We start from the raw sequence: 23,730 nt of genomic DNA on the forward strand, positions 1-23,730 counted from the left end.
GTCCATTGTAGATAATTCTGTCCTCTGTTTACACATTTTCCATAGCTTCAGTCTTTGTTGATGTTCAAGTCAACAACAATAATAAATTACAGTGTCATACAACACAAAATATCTGCTTAGAAATCCCATGTTACAGCCAGGCAGGAACACCCTTTAAATGCTGTATTGCTGTTACAGCTGCAAGATACTGTTGTTTTAAGCCAATGAACATGTATGCTTGTGTGCGTAAGGTTATGGATTCAGAGTGGATCTTACGGCATCACAAGATCCACTCATCAAGCGAAGATTTCTGCAATTTCATCACAGCTGCACTTTCTGAGTAAATTGGTAGTTTCCATGCAACCTCATTAATATGAGCGGTGAATTGTAGCCATGTTAAGCTATTATTGCTCACACTGTTCTAATTCCCCACTCTGTGAGATAGCAGTGCCTCCCGTACTGTAGCTCAGAACGTCTGTGTGTGTGTGTGTGTGTGTGTGTGTTAGTGACAGCCAGGGAGGGTGTTTGTGTTACTGTCTCTATTTCAATGTCCATGTTCCCCTCTGCTAATCCTAAAGGCGTGCTCAGCACAGTGCATGATGTAGCTGCCAATGGCTGCCACTGTGGGGCTGTATACTTGATGTATTGATCAGCCAGTGTACTTTTTGTGGGAAATCATTTCTGCTGTGCCAAACACTGGTGTTATGAGATCTTTCAAATACTACCAGATCCCTTGACAGCCTACCTCCTTCTGGCATGTTAGAACACCCATCTCCACTGTAGAGCTGCATAACACATGGGCAGCAAGACAGGTAAAACCTTGCCTGCAAACTGCTTTTGTCTGTAAGCAGAATTCAATATCCTTTATTGTTTCAACTAACAGAGGACGGGTTTCACAGCCGCCTGGAATTAAATAAAGGGGGGGGGGGGGGGTAAATTGCTCTAAAAGCTTAGCTGTCACTTTCCGACTTGTGATTCGGCCATCTTATTCACAGCCATAGTGCTTCTGATGTTGGTGAACAACAACATTAATTTTAAATTGCGCACGAGATGACAGATTGATATCATTGATAGACAGACAGTAAGAAAACAAAATGAAACAGATTTATAAAAATAAAAGATTCCGATACTGCATGTGATAAGAGAAAGACACGTGGAATATCAGGAAGGGAAACAGAGAGGGATATCATGCAAGTGTAGAGCAATTATCTGTGAGTCTGTAATAAACAGGATTACTGTTATGTATTCTTTAAGAAATAAACTAAATGTTCTTTTCGGATCAAAGCACACAGTAAAAGATTGTATTGTATTAAGACAAGTAACATAAAAACTACTAGCTTATTTTAAGCTATAACTGAATTCAGGCAGTACAATTACTCTGCCTCGCACCCAGAAGCCGAAGAGCAAGCTGACATCAGAGTGAAAGCAGGAGGAAAGCTGAACTGCTTCCCAACAAGCAGCCTTTGGGCCTTGATTAGGCCCTGCAGCTTCTTTGTAAATGAACCCAAAGCCCTTTTAAATCGAGTGACAGCTCCAAAATATCATTCGTTACAGCAGCAAAGGGAATACATTTACATCTGGGGACATATCAGAGGCTTATTCTAACACACAAACTGTGTTAGTGTTGTGAGGCTTTGAATTGAATTCAACATTTGGTTTGAAACGGGTCCTGTGAAGCAGGGTGGCCCCCTGACCTAGCTGTAAGCAAATCTGTCTTTACCTGTAAAAACAACTGGAGCTGGGGATTGTACAGGTATGGTCTAAGGTTAACCATCTCTGAGAATTTTAGGATTGAGAATTTTTTATTTTTTTGTAAACTATATGAACATAATCTAGATCTTTTATTTAACATTGTGTAATCAAATACATTACAAAATGATATTGCAAAAGTCAACTGGAAGCCATAATAGTGGTACAATAGTATTTCATGTTCCATTTTTGTCAGTTTTTCGTTACGTATATGGAAAACTCCAAAGTGGTATGTAATTCAATATGTTAACATTATTCTGCAGCTTTTGTTCGACTTCATGGAGCAAAATGAGTTCATTCTATAGGGTAATGCAAAACTTTTGGCCATAGCTGTACATTTTTTAGCTTTTGAAAATATATAACTACCAGGGAGAAAATAAACAATTGTCTCCATAGGGAGCTGTCACAGAGGAGCACATTTAGAAACACCTACAGTAGTAGGATGCCTGGCTGTTCCCACTGCTCTCCAATAGCTTGCACCACAGATGTACTGTATAATGACCTCAAAATGTTTGGTCCATCTCCCCCGGTAACCTTTATGGTAATATAACCCCCACTTTGTGTATAACACGCAATGACTGAGCAGCTTGGGTTACGTGTTGCTTTTGTAGAGCATTCACCTCTTACAATGTATGTGCCCTGCATATAACCCAAGCAGACATTCTCTTTAGAATTGTTATTGAGGTGCAGATTCCCGTTGTGGATATGTGTGAGTGTGTTTGCATTGAGTTATTAAATGGCAAGTGTTGTGTATTGGTCTAAGCCTGAGTGATAGTGAGAAGGGCTGGCAGACAGTGCTGGATGGAATTACAGGTGTCTTACATGTGTTAGCTGAGCGGCAATCCTGCAACGCCTGAGGAGATCCTGCTAGTACAGTGGTCCTCAAAGTAATTTTGGCACTGGCAAAAATTGATCTTACTTGGCTGTTTGCGGACACGCTGACTTTTGCACTGCCTTCTCGAGCCATACACAGTGTGTGTGTATATATAAATATTCTTTTTTTTTAAGAGGTTTAGTGGGAGGTATTCTTGGCTCACTGATAAAGCCAAGTCATTTAATTTACATAAAATATGCAATACAAATATTTTAAAATAGCATGTTTACACAGATAACTGTGAATAAACTAAAATAAGATAGCGTCTCGCTTTGTTTCAATTTGACAAATTTGTCAACACTACTCTGTTTTAAAGATCATTCATCTCCAGTACAATTATTCAGAAAAGGAGTGGATTCGTAACTAAATATACTACAGTGTTTCCCTTGTCTAGTGAAATAAAAAAATATAGAGATAGAAAATTAAATTCTAAATACTGAAATGTATTATTTTTCTCAATAACAGTCAATGAAATTCAGTGCTAACCCAGCATATTAACACCCGCCTCTGATCACAAATGATTAGACAGCTGTCAGATCTTTCACTTTCCCATTGGCTACTCACTCGCCTTAAATTTTAATGCAGAATGTCGTGAACGGCCTCAGCTTGCGTATGATTGGACAGCTGTATAAAACTTGGCTATGATAGACTCTCCTACTGGTTAAACTTACGGTCAGTAGCTCTAAATGAAACAGACACAGTTTATGTCCCATCCAGCTAACTTATGATTGGGCTACCGCAGAGAAAGTGCAGATATTGAATTGGTTGATCGTAACGCAGAAGCCCTTCAGGAAAAAATAAATAAAATGTTGAGTATGTACAAGCACAGCATAAGTGAGCAGCGCTGTCAACAGACTGCTGTGGCGCTTTTGTTGGAAAACGTGTTTAAAGCTTTCTTTATTTTATGATCATAGAAATATGTGTGCTTGAGAGCTCCTTTCTCTCTACTTAAGCAACAGAATGTCCAAATGAAGGACAGTATCTCCTAAAAAGGGACAGTTGGTATGTATTAAATATCTTAAGAAATTATCAGAATTATAGCTAAACGTTATAAGCCTGAACCATTTAGAAACTGTAGCCAGCTGCTTTTAAGAGTTATCTACTCTTCCTATACATTGTACACTTTGAGAGGCTAAGTGACAGTGTCAAAAGCCATTCAAACAAAGAAAGGCTTCATTTCTATTTAACAGTAAGAAGAGACGAGTGTTCTACATTATAATAAAGGGGGCATTATTTTCTGAAATGATAAAGGAGCCATTTTGGTTAACCCGTGAAAGTAACAAAATACCAGTGACGGATCACATGCAGAAAATGGCCAGTCCACAGCCAGAGTGTCAGCACCCCAGGGGTGTCTTACTGTCAGTGCCAGCACTAAGTGCAAGGGCTATTAAATATAGTGCTGTGGAGAGCTTGTTTACCTAGTCAGGCTAATGTATCATGGTTCCCATGTACCACTTACTGTGGCAAACCTAGTGTGAAGATTGTAGTGAGTTTTAAATGGATATTCTACAATGAATCAACACTTTTGAATGAGAGCCTGTGTGGTGTAGTAAACCACGCTAGGAACTTCGGAAAATTGAATGTAAAAATCAATGCAAGGATGTTTTGCGCAAGGCATGTCTCCTTATCCTTGTATCATCCTTGCATTATCACCTGCTTTCTTGATGCAATCGTGGTGTTTTATGGGTATTGGTTGTTGTTCTTATGCATTTCCTGGAAGAACCAAAATACGCCATGTCATTAGTGCTAATTACCACAAGCATGTGACTGACTAGAACCAAGCAGTAGAGAGAATTTATTGGATAGGTGAAACTTTCTCACCTCGAATGGGACCCCCTATATAGCACACTCTTCAAAAACAAGTGCAAGATGTTTCTTGTATTTGAATATCTACCCTAGTGTATTTCAGCTGTCTCGTTCCATGCACTTTAGTTTAAAAGCTTATTCTATTGGACTTTCAAAGAAGACACACATTTTAGTAGCTTTCAGTGGTCAAGAGGACCACACCGCACCAGCTGTTTCCAAAAGTATTTCATAAGATCTTATACAGAAGGTGATGAATGGATCAGTTGTAGACAGTATTAACATAATATAAATCATGTTTCGGTTAAATTAGAGGAGAAAATTCTGTAACATAATTTTACTGTAACCACCAGTGTGAAATGTTTTTTAGAATGTAAGTAAATAAGTATATAAATATATTCACGAATCAGATATTTGATTAGCTGAGATGAACTTGCTGGTGTATAATATAAGCAAAGGCCAAGACAGACTTTGGACAGGCAGATACAAGAATCGGTCAACTTACTCCTTAGACATTAGCTGAAAACTCAGAAGGATATTCTTTATGATTAGGCATTATCGGATCGTACAAGCATGGAATCCTCTGACTATTAAGTCAAGACCCCAGTCTCATATTTTTTTCTTGATCTCTGGCGACACATTTGGTGTTCATGAAAACCAAGCGCCCGTAAGAACTGGAGACTGAAGCCCTCTCTTTCTTTTTCTCTTTCCACAGAACAGATACAGCACAGGTGAGCGCGGTGTTAGGCTCCTCCACGGCACGCTGCCAATGTGCCCCAACCCTGGCGGGAAAAGACTGCCCTCTACCAGGGTGAGAAAGTAGTTAAGTTTCCATGCCTATTGGCCATGGAGCCTTAAAGCACCACTGGATTGTGCTATACTGGTGGTTTTGTGGTTGTGAACTAGCCTGAGACTGCCAAGCTTAGTGCACTCCAGCTCTACCCCCAATCTAAATGCTGATCTCAATCTTAGATAGAGTTCCCCTTAACAATGCTGCTCCAGGCAACTTCCCACCAAGAGTCTAATGTTAATTGTTTCATTTTTTAATATCTTCTTACCCACATAAACCAACACTGGTGACATCACATAGGTTCTGGAAATCCCACCTCCTGTCTGGTTGCTTGGTTTATTATCTGTAATATCTTTAAGCACGTATCTCTAGATCTGTCATGTAAAAACAAACAAGGGCTAGACAGCAAGGGACAAGGTAAGGGCTTGGGTAAGAACCATTGAAGACATTGTTTTATGAATTACTTTCTAGGGTTGAGTCCCACACAGAACTGATTTTATACCTTTTTCGACATTTTTAGTTGTATTATTTAAGTTGCTTCAGCAAGATTACACTGACATACCAGCTAGAATATGCCCTCCCATTGAACCTTTTTTTTTAGTTAAATTCAGGGGAATATTCTAGAGAGGCTTCAACTGTCACTTCAGAACAGATCAATATATTTCCCCGAATATACAGTGAAATCCAACATGGGTTTGTAAAATTACTGTAGACAGTAAAACTCCAGCCAGAACCTGCTTTTTCATTATTGTTTATAACTTCAAACCCAAGATTTCATTGAATTGCGAATTGAAAAGTAAAATGGAAACAAACAGTACTGTTTAACACAATTATTTACCTGACAACCTGTTGAAAAGTTGTTTATTTTGTATAATTGCAAGCTACAAAAACACGACACCTCTGTATCTTCTTTCATTTTTAGCTTGTTTTTTGGCTGTAATGTTACACAGCTGTTGAACTGTTTTATAATCACATACCAGAAACACAAAGCTTTCTAAAAAAAGATAACAATAAACATGTCTGCTACCTTTACTGTAATGATTTATATTTGACACGGTTTCATATAACTGAACTGCATACTTTTTTTTATTCTGTGAAGAAAGAAAGAGAACTGTAGATTGCATTAAGATAACCAATTATATGCTAGAGGAAACCAGACCTTTTTTTCCATTGCTGTTATCAGATGCTGTGGTGAGCAGAGGCAATGCACAGTAACTCGTAGCCCTATTACATTCTCTCTGGCTCTTATCGCTTTATCTGTGTTTACCATATTCAGTTAAAAGTGAGTTATTTTCTGCATCCGCTCTCCTGCCAGAATAACCTCACTCGAATCATGCAGCTTTGCAAAGGTGTTCACAGTTGCTGCTTGAATGGCTGCCGTATAGGAATCAAGGGGGTTAATTATAAATAGACTGTGCCTATGTCTATTTGCAGTTTTCCACATATTTTCTTCCCAGCAAACCTGACAAAGTAGTTTGAGACATGCAAATATGCTGGGTGCCCAGCCTGATATTTAATAGGAAGTGTCTTCTCAGTATGGTTTAGAGGCACGTTCTTGTACCTTGTGGCTGGCAGTTTGCGCAGAAGGTGTGACTTAATATGGGGGAGTCACCTCAGCCCATTCACACTGTTTTGTGCTGTAATTTTTACAGCATTTTCAATATTAGCTATTGCTGCATTCTTCACACATCACTGCTACTATTTCTTTTTAAACTTAATTCTGATCAGTATTATTATTATTTAGAAAGAATAGACTCTATCATACAGGGGGTGACAAGGAAGTGATATGCTTTTAGGAGCACAGAAAATGACAAATGACATACAAATAGTTCAGCAACAATAAACTAGTAGAAACCAGTCATTAAATTCACTTTTTTTTTTTTTTTTTGATGATCTCCAGACTGACATACTTTAACATAGGAACTGCTCAACAACTATTCTATTGTGGTCTATGGGGGTGTTAGCATGTTTTTCCAGTGAACAGCTCAAACTGCAAAATGCACCTTTAAAACCTCAGTTCTAACAGCTTAGAAATGCACTGTTCTTGTATGATGAAGAGCTTTGATTATTTCAGGTCAAAACTGAAGAAATAAAGAAACAAGGGAAAAAAAACTGCCATCTATTTATATGACATAAATATTTCATGATTACCATTTTTCATAGAACCACTGAGGAGTGACTATTACTTCTGCTACATGAGATTATTTTTTATAAAACAGAGGTAGTAGCTTTTAAAGTCATAAGGAAATAATTAATTCATATATCTAATGCATACATTACAGGCAAAATCTGAGCCAGACAAAAAGAATATTGTTGCTAGCTCTCCAGTTTACTAAAGACATTTGTCATGCTATGTTAATAGGCTGAGAGTGCAGAATAAAAAATAAAAAAACATAAAAAAGCACAATATTTTATAAAAAGAGTATTGGGATTCTGTGTCAGTTCAATCAAAGGGAATTAATGGAAACAGTATATTGGCTCCCAAAAAGATGATGTAGAAATGATAGTACAGAAATCACCTTAACCCTCACACTGCAAGTTGTGTATTTATGTCTGTTGTAATATACTGCAGACCCTGTACTGCTTTTGGGCTGCCCTGCAACAAGGCTAAACGTTCAAACCACTATCTCAGAAGAAAATTGGCACCTTCTTGAAGGTTGGAGCCTTATTCCCCTCTTGTTTACGGCGCACTGAAGTGAGGAAAAAGATTTGGCACAACCCATAGGTAACTATGTGTTGTGGAGATCGAGCCACGTGACTGTCCTTTTAAACCGTGCCCAGTCATTTTATCTGTGGTTTTTATTTTTACTTTTTATGCCAACAAATGCAAAGCTGGCAAGGAAATGGCTCTGAAAGACACCCCTTAAGACACCCCTTAAATATTGCATGAGTCCCAGATTCGCTTAGTAGTTAGTATTGCTTCCACTCTGTGGGTATATTATTGCAAAAATGTGGCTTGTTTATCACAAGGCATGACCTAGTTCTTGCCAGCTTCTGCCATCACAACAATGTGTGTAATCTCAAACTGAAGTCCCCTCTGAACAATTACAATGCAGAGCAATCCAAATGGAGATGTTTGTAGAAAACAACATGTGTGTAATTAAGACCTAATGAGCCCTTCTCTGTGAGGAATGTGCAATTAGATTTGGAATAGAAAAAGGCTGCTTGCGTGCCAGGGATGCTTAAAAGGAACGTGGATAAAAGATACTGTTGCTGTGAATACAGAATACTGGGAATGGTAATAGTGCACAGGCCTGGGTAGGAGGTGGGGATAGGGGGGTAAATGTGATTGGGGTTGCCAGGCCTGTTTCTTGCTTCTCTAAAGCACCTGTGTTCGAAACCAAGGATCTCCTAATATGTTTGTAGGCTGTAAACCGTTATCTACAGCCTTCTCAGTCACTAATGCTCAACTCAACAGCAACTCTGAGTAAGTACTTCTCATTAAAAACAGTAACCCATGTGGGTCGATAAAAAGTTGAAAAAGGTTTACCCCTGCTAAATTCTTTCATTTATAAAAGTAGTACTGTATTAAATGTCTTTGCTTTTTGAGTTGGTGTGGTCTCTCATTCTTTCCTCTTCCGTTGAACAACTTCTTCACACTTTCTTACCTCAAAAGTAGCAACAGGTGTCTGCCCACATATAAAGATGGAATAGAACTACCAGTGACTTTGAATCTGAAAGGTAAAAAAAAAAAAAACACAACAAAAGCTACTTTATTAAACATGAACCTGTAGACTGTGTTCGTCTGTGTTCCTTAGATATGCATAGGATCGTTTCCAGCTTAACACTGACCACTATTAAAAAACACAAAGTTAAGGAGATTTTAATCAATTTCATGGAATTCGGAGCCAGGATATAGTGGTGGCCTGTCAAGAGGCCATTTTGTGACAGGCAGGTTATACTGTGTCAGGTGGTGCTAAAATAAATGTCTTGTTTGATGCAGTCTGATGTGACGTGGTCTGAAACATTCTTACTGAGGATAGTTTGATCTGAAACTAACACTTTACCGAAATCTTTCTAATCACCCGCAACTAATAAAAAATGTACTTATGAATATTATTAATGATTTTGTAAGAACATCAAAAGAAGGCATCACATATATTTTGTATCAGCTTTTATCAGCAATGTGCAATATTCTTCACTTTAATTAGAATTTTTATTTAAAAGTTTGCAAGTTTTAAACATGTTTTGGAGTTTATTCGCTAAGCTTAAAAACATTTACAGACATAGTTCTATAAATAAATTGTTTTTTGTGAGTAAAAGTGTCCATTACGTTTTGCATAAACATTTTTTTTTTTCACCAGAAAAGTTCATGCAAAGTAAGTCAATTGTATTTGTTTGTTTGTTTGTTTGTTTGTTTGTTAGCCCCTGATTATCTCCCCAGTGATGTTCCATCACCACAGCAATTCCAATTTTTCCTGAGCAGGAACTCGATGCATGGTTTATGCTTCAAAGGAAAGCTTAAAGGCTAGGCTTCAGTAGTGTATGGTGTTACAGTGCTGGGAGTGAGCTGTTTGTGTATCTGAAACTAGAATCTCAATGTGAGCATGCCACAGTGAAACCACCCTTGTCGTGGCTTCAGCTTTATGCAAACGGAGTTTATTTATATCTTTAGCTCTCTGCTTTTATTTTTGCAAAAACCAAGTGTGCTCTGATGTCAAATGTGCGTCAGTTGCGAACAAACGGCTCTTTTTTATCACTGCAATGCTTTTCTTTCTTTTTCTATTTTCACAGAATATAGATATGATTCCTATTAAAATTAGATATGATTCCTATTAAACATGTCAACTGCCCCCCTGTGTTCCTCTCTGCAGTTTTTATTCATACTTTTAATTTACATCGACTTGCATTATAGTTATTTCGGTTTAATATGTGCTTGCTTTCTATAGTAGATACCAAAAGTGCATTTATCGGGTGTTTGACTTTCAGTTAAAAACAGTGTTTTATTAAGATGAGGCTAAATGCAAATACTGCATGTCCAGTGCATATCTGTGACTGAAGGAACTGAAGAACAAGACTTTCCCATGTTTAACAGAGTGCATTTTGGTTAGCCAAGTCTATATTTTTAAACAGACCTGCACTGTAGGTGTGTAAAACAATAAACATGCTTTATAAATATAGGACAAAAAAATACCTTGGTCGTTCAGAGATGAAGAACCCCGGGCTCTAAATGGTTAATGCTCATGTGTTCTGTTTCTAGCTCTCAAACCCAAATCCTTTAAATCTTTTGAACAGCCGAGCAGGGATTTGACATGCCTGATTATTGTTAGATCTTTCACGTTCCACTCTTCTGAAAGGTACAGTACAGTAGGTCTTCAATCCTTTAGTATCTCATTTCTCTAACCTGTCTGTGTGTTGGGAAGTCAGAAAGCCCTCATCATAGATTGTGTCCGATGGAACTGACTTACTTCTATAAAGAACCTTGGCTGATCTAGCTTAGGTAATATATATCTATGGTAGGCAACTGAAGAGCAGCTCCTGGACTCAAGTGACAGCAACACACACTTAACAAAGACTTCTCACTACATAAAAAGGCTGTTAGCTCTTTACACTGTACATTTCACGAATTTCCCTTTGCACTTATTTTACTACAATAGGGAATTGTGTTAATTTTAATTAAGGCGTCACCCTTGAAATTTTTAGTGATAGATCACATGGGGGACACGACTTGCAATGCTGTAGCTTCTGGTTTTCATTCGGGTTGCATCATTTAGTGTAAATCACTACTGTGGACATGACCACACTGCATGCCTGGAAGTGAGAGGCTTCTAATTGGCTGAGTCACTGACGGACAGCAAGTCTCAAGGTGGCACCAATAATTATATGAATATGTCTCTTTTGCAGAAGCAACTGGTAGACCTACAGATCCAATTAGTGTAACTGTGTTGATGTAATGGCTGTAAAAAGGTTTGAGCGATGTGTTACTGTTAAATATTTATCTCAATCTTTTCTTTGACATACGGGTTTTGCAAAACAGAGGTTGCTGAGAACAAAATAGCATTTAACAAACACAAGCCCAACTCTTTACAAAATGATCTACTGAGACCTCGGCTGACACAGAGAATAAAGAAATGCAGTTTAATACAGTTAAACAGTAACGGAATGACAGTGTATTCAGAAGTGTCTTAACGTGTTGGGTAGGGTTATTTCAAAGTTTTTTGTAAAAGCAAAAGCGTTAGAAGGTATATTTTTTATAGCCTGTCGACAAAATAGTGTTAAAACTTTTTTTTGTTTGTTTTGTTCATGTGAAAATAAAAATGAATTACAATCAGGCATTAGTGTGATGTAGCCAACTACACCCCTTTTCATCTGTTTAAAAGATTGGAGCTACTGGTGTGCCTTAATTAGAACGCTTAACAGATGCATGCAATGTGTGAATAAAGCTGTTTTCTAAATTCCCTATGCAAATGAGGCTATTTCACAGTGTATGCTGTTCATCCTTAGACCGTCTGATACCCCTTCTCCACTGGCAAATCCGACCGTGAGGGAATTTCTGATGATTTTAAACAAATGGACATAAACCGTGGGTACAGTACACTTAACTCACACACTCAAAAACACAGAATTCTACCAAATTTCTCATCCTTGACCTTTATTATATTAATATAAAGAAGAAGAAAAAAGCAGAAAATAAAACAATTCTGAAGTTATTTACAAAAATATATTCAAACAAAATTCTGTACAGGTGTACCATATGTACAACTACGGCTCTCATTGCTTCTTTTTTTTTTTTTTTTAAGCACCCAAACAAAAAACAACTAGAAAAAACATCAACTGTCCTTAAACAGAATATCTTTGGCAAATCATGTTTTTGAAACCTTATTTTTTCCCCTTCAGTATAAGTAATTGAACTTTAGTAAGTCAATGCACTCAGTAAAATGTGTGGATTATAAAGAAATTCCTAAATATATTTACAAAACATAGTGATACAAGATACAGCTGTACCATTGGTCTATTCATTTTTGAACACCATGTGTTTGGTTGCACAGTTTGGTTGTACAATGGAAAAGGGGCACAAATACCTTTCTCACTTTGTTAGAGATATGTTCTGTAAATGTCCCAGCAATGTTCTAGAGCGATGTTTTAACTGGTGCATCTTTAGGAGTTTCCTCAAGTATATAGTATATTATATTAGTATATAGATCGTAAAAATTAAAAAGGAATACAACTCTTCATTTAGATGTATACAAATCAGATGTATTTATAGCTTACATTTTGCATATTAATTTGCATGTACATACTTTATTTTCACTGCTTATTCCTTGTGTATTAACTTGTATTCTCCTAGAGTGAACCAATTAGAGCCCATCCCAGTTAGGATATTGTGCAGTAAATTCCTAGGAACCAACATGCCTATAAGAATGAAAGCACAAACAAAGTAAACCGCTTCTGAAGTGAATATATTAATCAAAGCGTTTCTCATTAAAATGAACCCTGACTTGTAATAACTCCTGCACACCACTAGAGGCTACTGTCACTGTCCTTTTCTATGAAACAATTTCAACCCCTTGCCTATTGTCCAAATCGTGCCAATGCTTTCTATTTAGGTGCTTGTGATCTTAGTGTCCTTGAGGGACCTCAGCAGTTACTCTGTGCTTTCTCAATCAGAGTCAATACTGGCAACTGAGCTACATTATGTGGAGGTTTTGTAAGGTTCACATTATTTGGGGCTGCATTGCTTCCAACCCAAGACCACCATAGGTGAATGGCATGAATTATTCTGATGTGCTGCCTAGCTCACAAGCTAGCTTCTTTGAATTGAATTATGTTGATCTCCTCCCGTTGTTTGTCCACATTACAAAACCGCCTATCGCAATGAATCACTTCAATAGTAAATGGAATCAAACTGCACCCGTTCCGCTGTCACCCAGGAGTATTAAACATTTCAAGTTCAGTATTACAGCTTGAGCGTAATTATCCCAAGAAATACCTCACATTTCTGTGTCCTGTGGCAGTGAAGTGCATTGTAGTGTGGTCGCTTTAGTTTAGTTCACATATTTAGACTTTACATTGTTGTTTTCTTTGAACGATACTTATTTGGTGCACTTGTTTATACAGTAAATTATGTTGTGCAGACTAAAACATGCAGGGGCTTCTGGAATTGGGAAGCCTCACTAGAATTGAGCCCAGAATGTCACAGCGGCCCTCAAACACCTACATGCTGCACTCTCTGTCACACATACACCAAAACTGATTGTCCCTCATGTTTTCTCACCCCAGGCTGTAAGTTTAGTCACTGCTGTTCTGTTTGTCAGTGTGTGAAAGTGTTATAACTGCTCAGTCCTCTTGCCTGATTCCACCTTCAGGGGCTGTAAAGCAGACCCTGGCATGATTAATGCTCCAGCTTAGCTAGCCGTAGCGCCTGCTCATGTGAAAGACATGGTACCATAGCGCGCCCCTGTTGGGAAAACTAATGTTCATTATCTGACCTGACCAACCTAATTAGATCTCATTCTAATGAACTGTAATTACTGACATCTATAAGAGCATTTGAGGTTGAAATGATGAGGCTAAAGTAATTGGGTTCATGCTTAGTTTTTTTTTTTTCTTTTTTTTTTTTTTTTTACTGTATCCACTGAGTGTCATTTCTGTTTTTTTTTTTTCTATTTTCAGTTTGATGGTGACAACATGTACTTGAATGAAAATAACCAGGAGTTTCTTTCTCCCAATCAGGTGAGTGATATACCTTCCAAACAGTCTTTTAGAACAGTTTCGTTAACAGTGTTGTGGAATAGTAACACCAAATCATTTGCTGTATTACATAGTATAAACCAGTGCTACAGGTCAGGTTAGTATACAAGGTGTTGAAATTATTCTGTGAGGATACAAAAGTCCACAACGTCATTTCTTTTGAGACAGTAGTAATTTGTAATTATACATATAATTATCAGATGTAATTATCATATCCGCTGTCTTGCCTATCATGACTGAAACTGACCTGCAACAGAAACAGGGGTGTTAGTTTACATTTAATTTGCTTAAAGGTTAAAACTTTAGGATGTGTCACATTTAGATGATTAAAAATAACTGGAATGTTTTTATCCAGTTAGGAAAATAGACCATAAGAAGCCATCCATCACATTTTCATAAATTACATGTGTATGACCATGTATGACTATTAATTGGAAAAGACTACTATTTTACTACTGTCTAAACACAAGTGCTATATGGACAAAAACCGGCCGCATATATATATATAATATATATATATATATATATATATATATATATATATATATATATATATATATATACATATATTAGAACATTTAGGCAAAATTTGAAACCTTGCCAATGTGTTTGTTCAGCCTGGATAGGAGTGAATGTTAGTGTATTTATAAAGAATCCTATGTCTCTCTGTCCATTCCGATGGTTATAAGCCTATAATGCCCCTGTTTCTGATCTAGGGAGTTCAAAAGCATCTTGCTCTGTCACGTCATAGTGACTGAATGTATGCGAGGTATGACTCAAGGTATGCGTTAAAGTGAAACGGTACAAATGAGGAAGAGGAGCTGGCCTGAGTGACAACCGATGTGATTTATTTAAGTGTCAGCACTTGCTTAATATGTAAACCGATCTGAGATCACAAAGGAAGTGTATACTTGAAGCAAAAAAGGCTAGTTTATTAGTGCAAAGACTGACTTGAGACTAGGTGCCACTGCAACACGTGAACATATGGAAATGCATCCCTCTGCTGTACTTGAATGGAGAGCAATATGGGTATCACCTAAATCAATGGTCATTGGCATCTTAAAATGTGCATAATAAATCATCCTTTTAATTACACACTGATAAAGTTGTAAAGCTACTCGTGATTACCCTTGTGCTGCCAGACTGACAAGACAACTGCCAAAGTAGGATACCAATAGACTTGTTTACTACACTTCACAGGGAAATAATTACTAAATAAGTACAAACAAGGTTGAATTAAGTGTACCTCAGTTTGAACATGTGGGGGGAAAGTTGTTGTTAGTGTGTGTTTTTTTATTTTTTATTTCTGCTGCATCAGTGATAGATGAAGTTTAAGTCCTGACACATTGGAGAGGGTAATATCACTCTAAATAATGCAGTCCAGGCATGTTTTGTATAGTTATGCGTGACCAAAAGCAACAAAAAAAGACCTTGCTTTATCTCAAAAATGTTAGAATTCAGTAATAACTTAGAATAATACTTATTGATTTGCATTATATGTCAAAGTTCAGGTCAGACATAAAATTCATTAAAAACATTACAAAATCTTTCAAACATTTTGACTGCATTTTGTTCCACTCCAGTGTGCAGCAATAATGACCAGTAAGCACAGGCAGTTGTACTGCAGGCACATCCTTTTTTTAAGTTGAACCCAAGTGTCATTCGGCTGGGAAGGTTGTATTTATTATTTGATAAAGCTTCCTTGTAACCCAGTATGGTGTACAATAGAGGGCTTGTGTGGCACTGCAGTGGTGCCATTTCAAATTAGTCACAAAGGACAGCTGTGTCTTTACAAAATACATTAGTACACCACTCAGAACTCACAGCATCTGTGGTTAAACACAAATGATATCGTTTCTGTCATCCAATCAAATCAGTCACCCTTTGACCCCAGAAATGAGTCAAATGTGTAATGAAATATGACATCTCACAAAGACCCTGATTTTAATCTGAGCTGGTATCTGATCAAATGAAGGTGACCTTTTGACCTTGGAGATGAGTGAAGTGTGTACAGTGGCTGAGCGAGATAGACAGATCACAGTGGGATGTTGTTCAGAGGGGCTTGTGGCAGGGATGGGGTTAATTTCCCCTACCTGCCTGGGTTTGTTATGTTCAGGTGGCTGGGGTTGATTAGTTGATTAGATGATTAACTTAATTAACGATCAATCAGCGCCCAGCCACCTGACATAAAAGGAGGCCTCTGTTTCCCATTAGGAGGAGGGAGCTGAGGAAGCGTGTTGGTGTTGGTGTTGGTGTTGGTGTTGGTGTTGGTGTTGGTGTTGGTGTTTTTTTTAATCCAGTGAAGGCATTGCCCAGCCTGAAAATCTTTATTTTTGCCCTTGTGCCTTTTTATTTTGTATTTTTGTAATAAAAACATTATTTTTTTTGAACTGCAGTCTGTCTCTGGGCCTCTATACACTCGCCAGCCTGTCACAGGGCTATTGTTGTTTTATCTGCTGGAAGAAAAGCTCTTGTTGGAAGTAAAAAGCTTTTAGGAAAATGGGAATGGGTAAAGTGTGTGACATTTTGACTGGTGGCTGATGATGCAGTTTTGAAATCCATCTAATATTTATAAAGCGACACAGAGGCAGATCCCTTGGACTGAACCGTAAGATGGACTTGTTTGTAGAAGATTTTTTACAAATGTGTTTTGAAAAAACTGACACCAGAACTGAACTGAAATCTGTTGAACCGGCATTCTACTGTAGGACTTCCTTTGGTACAAATGTTACTCGTGTGTTACCCTGGATATCAATGTATCAGGGGTTCCACCCCGGTTCAGACCTGGGAAGCTGGTCTCACCAACAGGGTTATTAACCCCCAAGTTTATTCAGTCTCGTACCCTTTTGTTCATATACTTTTTTTTTTTTTTTTTTTTTTTTTTTTTTTCCAAATTGTTATTTAAATGTTATTATTTATATATTGTTATTGAAATTGTATTATGTATACTCTATAGCATTTTGGCCACTACTGTATAAAACCTTAGTATTTTTTTTATTGCTTAAGCTTTATTTATACTCTGAAAAGGATGTCGACATTGACCTTGTCAATTTATTAAGTTCTTCGGATTCAGATACTTAGCCAGTCTTCCTGGGACCTTGCCAATGTGTTTATTCAGTCTTTTGATGTAATTAATGGCGTGCTTAGGAGTGAGCATTTCAATAGATACCAGATTTTTTTAAGCAGAGTCTTATAGTCTGCAGTGGTTTTATAACACTATGTAACACAATTTTTGTTCATGGGTAGTAAGTGTTATTTCCTAATTGCTTATGCCTCAAAAGTATAGAAAATGCTATTATTCCCCACAAATTATATTTACAGTATAATCGTAAATCTCAAAAAACTACTCGCTTCTAAATCTTTTGTAGTCATTTTTGTATTACTTTAGTATAAATACATGTTAATTTGGATTCATATGTTGTTTTTTTCTGACTTTATGTGAACGAAAAGACACACATTTGCCCGTTTGCCCATTGGAAATAGTGATATTTTGAAATATCACTGTCCTGGTCACAAAAGCAAAGTTTGTGGGGAATAATAGCCATTTTCTATACTTTTGAGGCATAAGCAATTAGGAAATAACACTTACTATCCAGGAACAAAAAAAAAAATAATAATTTGTTACACGGTGTAATTATTTACAAATGTTGGGACTTTTCAGATTTCTTGTTGCAAAAAAGGAGAAAAAAATGTCTCCGATATCAAAATTAAAATGTTTATGCTAGAGAGTATTGTAGCGATGGACAGAATCCCCGGAAATAATAAAGACTGACATTTATTGTGTATGGCTTTGTCATGTCATGAACCATAAAAACACAACCTTGGACATGAAAGACTAAAAATGTTTATGAAAAGTGGTGGTCTACTGTATTTCTGCAGATGAGTTCGCGTATGAGACCTCACATTCAATCCTCACACGAGATCCACAATACCCTACTAGGATAGATAAATAATGTATTAATACAGTTGACAGAAAGGGCTTGTTAAGCAAGCATGTCCAATGAAGTCCTGCCCTGTGCTCGTGTGGGAGGAAGAGTCTGAGCTTATTGGTCAATATTTGCCCCCATCCTCATAATTAACATGAGATCTTTAATGCTTTATGTCTGGCCTGTAAGATAAATTATGGGAGCTTCTATTCTTTGTGGCAAACGTCAAGCAAATGAAAACAGATGAAGGACCAGAAGCCATGTAAGATAAACTCATGTTTGAATCATCCATAACATTGAGTGTGGAAATTACAGATAACTAACTTTGACTTAGATTCAAGTCAGGGTGTGACTATAAATCATAATATGTCAACTGCTCAGAGAGACAGATAAGTGCGTATTAGTTACAAAACAAATGAGTTGCTCTCCCTTAAACGGATATTTGAATGCATGGGTTTTCTGCAGTGTTTTCTTTCTGTGCGGCTCTACAGCAACTCTTTAAACTCAGATGCTGTTAAGACAGCTACTTGAACTCGTCTCACTTGGCTACATTAGTGCAGCTAGGATTCTATTTCAAACACATTTCAAATATGGTACTGCTTTCTGGTTATTGCATTTCCTGGTATTATAAAGTGCATAATGCATTACAGTACAACATAAAGTTCAGTTTACCACTATTAGATTTTTACACGTAATACATACATGCTGTAGTCATTTGTATAAAATGTGAATACTTTTATTTTAAAATTAATAGCTTATAGCTTCGTATTTGCATAATATTTAAACTCAACAGCATATTTTATCTTTGGGACTGTCTTATATTTTGGATTGTAACGAAGCCGGTAAAAATAATTATTAGGGCTGCACTTAGGCGTGAGAACCAGCAATTTCTTCCCTCCTGAAACAGAGAGTTTGTTCATGATCTGCAATAGAAAAAATTTAACAAAAACTCCCTATCGAGATGATATATCATATATATATATATATATATATATATATATATATATATATATATATATATATATATATATATAGGGTTATTTAGTATTCAGTATTCCTTTAATGAAATCTTGTTACTGAACAAGAAAATGTAGTGCATGCTGTTCTAGTGTTGTTGCCCGAGAGACTGGTATCAATCTGAATTTGATATTTAAAGCAATCATCTTCTATCGCTAGCACTAGTGCCAAACGGGAAGTGAGTGGTAGAGTGGAAGCTGATTATCTACGCTAGCTTTAAAATGGTGGACACTGCTGTTGTCCAATAATAATTTGTCTGTTCCAGCAAATCATTCTTTAATAGCGAACTGAAAGACGCTTTTAATTGTCTTAGCAAACCCCAAGATGTATATGTGTTTGATATTATATTTTATGTTTTTAGCGACAGACAAAATGTCTACTGTATGATATTGTGATGTTTCACACAAAAACTGAATCTTAAAGAGAAAATATATCTCGAGCTGCACAAGTCCATTTCACTAAGTCAATGCCTGCAGTCACAGAGTTCCAACTGAGCATTATGCTGATTATGCTGGCATTCCAATTCAGGTTGCTTGGTCTGAATTTCTCCAACTGTATCTTGCCTCCAAAATGTTTTCTTGTACAAACCTTCACTTGTACAAAATTTACCATGAGTCTTGGTCATTCAAGAACCCGTTCTTTAGAATGCTGCTCGTCACATCTGTATTTTTGTGCAGTAAACACAAGCTGAGGTCAGTCCACAGGAGATGAAGTTCAAGAACATGCAGTGAAGCCATAGCAGTAGCTTTTGACTAGAAAGGGTCATATATATTTTTTCTCCTCTTAACTAAAGAGAAAAACTATTTATTGAAAAGACAGTGTTAACTGGAATGTACTTGCTTTGTTCTTATAATAGCATCGTGCAATGAAGCATATGAATTATTTACTTATTTAGAAATATTTAACCAGAGAAAGTCCTTGAGATTTACATCTCATCTTCAAGGGCATCCTGGAAGATAGCAGCAGTTGCATTGTAATAAAACGCATACAGTATAACATATAAAGAGAGCATTCAGGCTATATAAATGTTGTTATTTTACTCGCAAATAATGCCAATACCACTAGGTCTTGCTTAATAAGCTTTGCCAACAGTACTTTATTGCATACTGTACATAGGCAACTGCCCACTCACTTGTCTCCAGTGCTATAATAAACTATGTGAAGGTTAGTCTTTTAGTTTCCTACAACACTATGCTGATGCAGAATTTAATTTTAGTTTAACGTAGTGAAAGTACAGTTGTTTTAGCAATTTTTTAGGTACTAAGATTTGGTGTGAGAATCTGTTATTTTGGCAGCCATATATAAAGCCCTGTTAAAAATCACGGAAACTTTCTTTAAAATTCACAACAGTGTCATGGGTAAAGTATCGTATTTCGCGGAATATTTTATAAATTATGTGTAAAGATTTTTTTTTTTTTAAACATCAAATATAGAGATAAATGCACTGACATAATCAAAATCAACATCAAGCACTTTGCAATAGCTTGTGAAACGATGTTGTAATTATCAGCCTGTAGGTGAAGTGTATCTGCAAGGACAGCTTTCAGTTCTAGTACGTCAGATGCATGTTCACCTTTTAGGGCTTACAAAACAAATACAATATGTAACCTATACTGATCCTGGGCATCAGACGACTCGTCAGTGACCACTGACAAGCAACCAGACTGTTTTACCAATCCCATAATCCCCTGCTTGTGATACTCGTGGCTCTTTTGGTTGTCCAATTTTTCAAGAGGGATATTTGTACAAACAAACACTTCTGTAAGGTCAAATTTTTATATCTTTCGTGCTTTGGGTTTTGGAACATGGAAGTCACCTTTTTTTTGTTTCTTTGCAAGTAAAGCAGTCGCATACTGCTTTGGGGTTCCGCCTTTCTCTTTTAGTGAATATTTGAATCTAAATGCCTGTCAACAGACGATTCGGTAGTGATCTACAGTAACGTTGCAGGACGTATAGAAGAGGTTACCTCCATTGCTGTGTAAACTCCTGCTGGATACGTGATCTAATGATCTAATTTTAGCCTTTTTTCTTGTTTACAGTGTGTAGTATTTTAATTTCCTGCCTAGATTGCATGTAGTCACATGGCATAATCACTACACAGCACTATATGCATGGTGAATAGGACACGCAGGCACACAGCAGAGCTGTACAGTTTCGTTAATGTGATTTTTTTTTGTATGAAATACAAATAATAATTATGAAATAATACATTTTTATTTCTTAAGAATATTGTAAAAATCGTGATATTGGGCTAATTTCACGATTTCCACACAGCCTGTGAAATCGCAATTAACACAGGGTCTTGGCCATGTCATTAATTTAGACAAATCATGATCTAGCACAAGCTTCTATCGTAACAAGTCAAATCCTGGCTCACATTAACAGACTGCAAGGAAAATAATAAATGTAATAATGCAATTGTATTGTAAGCTCTGTGTAGTAGCTCCATTCCCAATGGAGATGGACAAGGAGCCACTTCACACAATACTCCAAATGTTTACAACAGACAAATTAGTTTCCTTCCAACAATTATGAGGGAAATTGAATCTCAGGAAATGTTCGTGTTATCGTCTATTAGACCAAACAATAACAGTATCCTTGAAGGTTTACAAAAACATCTGTCTTCAAAGAACAATCCCGAAAATGAATCTCCCCTACCTCTGACAATGCTGAGGCACAGTAAATCAAACTACAGCCAATCGAGTTTCAACTCCTGGGTTTTTTTTTTTTGTTTTTTTTTCGAAACTGAATTTTAAAGGAGTGTTTCATTTTTCATTTTAAATTAAAGATTTAAAAATATATTTTTTTAACCTTGTGATAATTTTATCAACTATATTACATAGTTAGTGAGGGTGCTTGGGAAGTCAAAAGATTTGTATAAACTTGCAGCATATTTGGTGTTGAAACAGCATGGGTTAAAGTATGATAAAGGGTATCACATAGGCTACAATTTAAATGTATGCAATTGATTTGGAGCTCACTAACTTTCTACAGGGTGTCATTACAATGCTAATCTAAATAGCAGCAGATCTCAATTCCATTGATCTCTCATAGACCATATTATTAACCATTTAGTCAAAATAAGAGGATCAATAAATTACCTTTGAGAGAAACAGCAGCAGGAGCAGATCATGGATAAAGAGCCTGCCATAGACATATGTATTCATGTATTTGTTAGTATTTGTAGTAATGAGTATGATTGCAGATGCCATAAAAAGGTAAGGGGAAGGTTTAAGAACTAACAAAATGAAATGTGAAGATGGTACAGCTCTGTGCAAATGCATTCTGTTGGCACTATTAAAAATGAACAAATTGAAAGACCTTTTTTGCAGTTTATTTGTTAAAGGTGTTTTATTTTTTGCAAGATAAATGGCTGTTCTGGTGAAGAAGATGACAGGCTACACGAAGATGATATTGAATTGATTTCTGAAATGTTGCAGAACTGACTGTTTGATATATATCGCAAGACATGAATCATAAAAATTCTATTAAAAACCTCTTGAATGGCTGACACCAGAATATTATTTGTGATGATTAATTTGACTCAGTCATTATGAACGGAGTCAAGTCAGATTGCTTCTGACAAAATTGCTTTTCATTCCCCATTGAATACCTCCAGTATGCATTTTGAGAGTGCAAAATCATATTTCTCTACACACCTTTATCTTGGGGTGCAAAAGAAAAACTGTATACAAATTCCTCATGATATTTATCCTGTCATACTTCTTTCTTTCTTTCTTTCTCTAATCAACATTTTTTTTTTTTTTTAATTTCTCAAACAGTTGTATCTCTGAAAACCTTTAAAAGCTGATTCGGTTACTTTTAGGTGTAATAAAAGCAGTTAAAAAAAATGTGTTCCAGTGAAGTTTAAATAAATTAAGTTATTATTTATGAGAAAAAATGGAGGAAAATAAGCAGTCAGAGGACACGTTGAAGACTAACTATACCATACTTTATGAGAAAAGTGTCTTTCATGAATACACTTTTTTTAATATTTCAGATATTGAATAAGGAAGCACTGTTCTCTGTACTTTGCATCTGTTTATTGCATCTGCCAGTAGTGGTGTAATTGAGAATTGCTGTCTTCTCTGTGTCTTAGAACTACTCTGGCCAGGGAGGAGGTGATGAAGACTATGAAATCCCTCCTATAACCCCTCCCAACCTTCCAGAGCACTCTCTGCTCCACTTGATGGACCCTGAGTCTGGCTACCACTCCCTGTGTCACTCCCTCCCACCCAACGGCTTGCTGAACCCCTACTCCTACCCAGAGTTGCCAGCCATCATGATGGGGCTGGGGCAGGACGGACATCTGCTCTCCAACCAAATGCCCTCTGTAAGTCACAATCTGTTTTCTGTTTATGTACACATACAGTGTAGTGCCTGTAACCCTTTTCGCATATACATGAAGCCTTATCTCATCCATTCCTGATCTCACTCACGTGACTGAGCTGTTTCAAATATGCTAACCTGTCAAAAACACCATAGTATAATAAGTACAGCAATGACCTAAAGTTTTGCATCACCTGATAGACTTAATTAATTTTGCTTTATAAAGTCGAATGAAACCTGCTGAATAACGTTACGTTAACATATTGATGTCTCAATCCTAAAATTCTAGGTGATGCAAAGCTTTTTGCCATAGCTGTAGAATATTAGTATGCTGCACAACTCGTATGCAACGATCCTACATACAACATGCAGAAACTCCCAAATCTGTAAAAAGAACGTATTATGCATATTAAATTACGGTAACCTTTACAAAGGCCATGAATCCACTTGGAGAATTATGTTTTCAGCCTTTGCTAAAAACATAATTGAGGTGTGCAATAATTGTTCCATGTCTTTATATGTGACCTTATTGTAGTATTCTTACTATATACAGATTACTTGTTTTGTTCCTG

The 23,730-nt window shown here is 36.7% G+C and overlaps 1 protein-coding gene across 3 annotated transcripts in view; it reads left to right on the forward strand.

The window, feature by feature from the left end:
• Positions 1 to 23,730, forward strand: part of LOC121298214 (TOX high mobility group box family member 2-like) — a 92,348-nt gene that overhangs the window by 35,187 nt on the left and 33,431 nt on the right. For 2 of the 3 annotated variants that reach the window (XM_041225182.1, XM_041225184.1), the window contains exons 2-4: positions 5,121 to 5,216; positions 13,809 to 13,868; positions 22,929 to 23,162. In XM_041225182.1, coding sequence (XP_041081116.1) covers positions 5,121 to 5,216; positions 13,809 to 13,868; positions 22,929 to 23,162 — 390 coding nt within the window. The remainder of the gene's footprint in view (positions 1 to 5,120; positions 5,217 to 13,808; positions 13,869 to 22,928; positions 23,163 to 23,730) is intronic. The other variant, XM_041225183.1, reaches the window with a different exon arrangement.

This window comes from Polyodon spathula, chromosome 23 (assembly GCF_017654505.1).
Source record: "Polyodon spathula isolate WHYD16114869_AA chromosome 23, ASM1765450v1, whole genome shotgun sequence".
NCBI lineage: Eukaryota > Metazoa > Chordata > Actinopteri > Acipenseriformes > Polyodontidae > Polyodon > Polyodon spathula.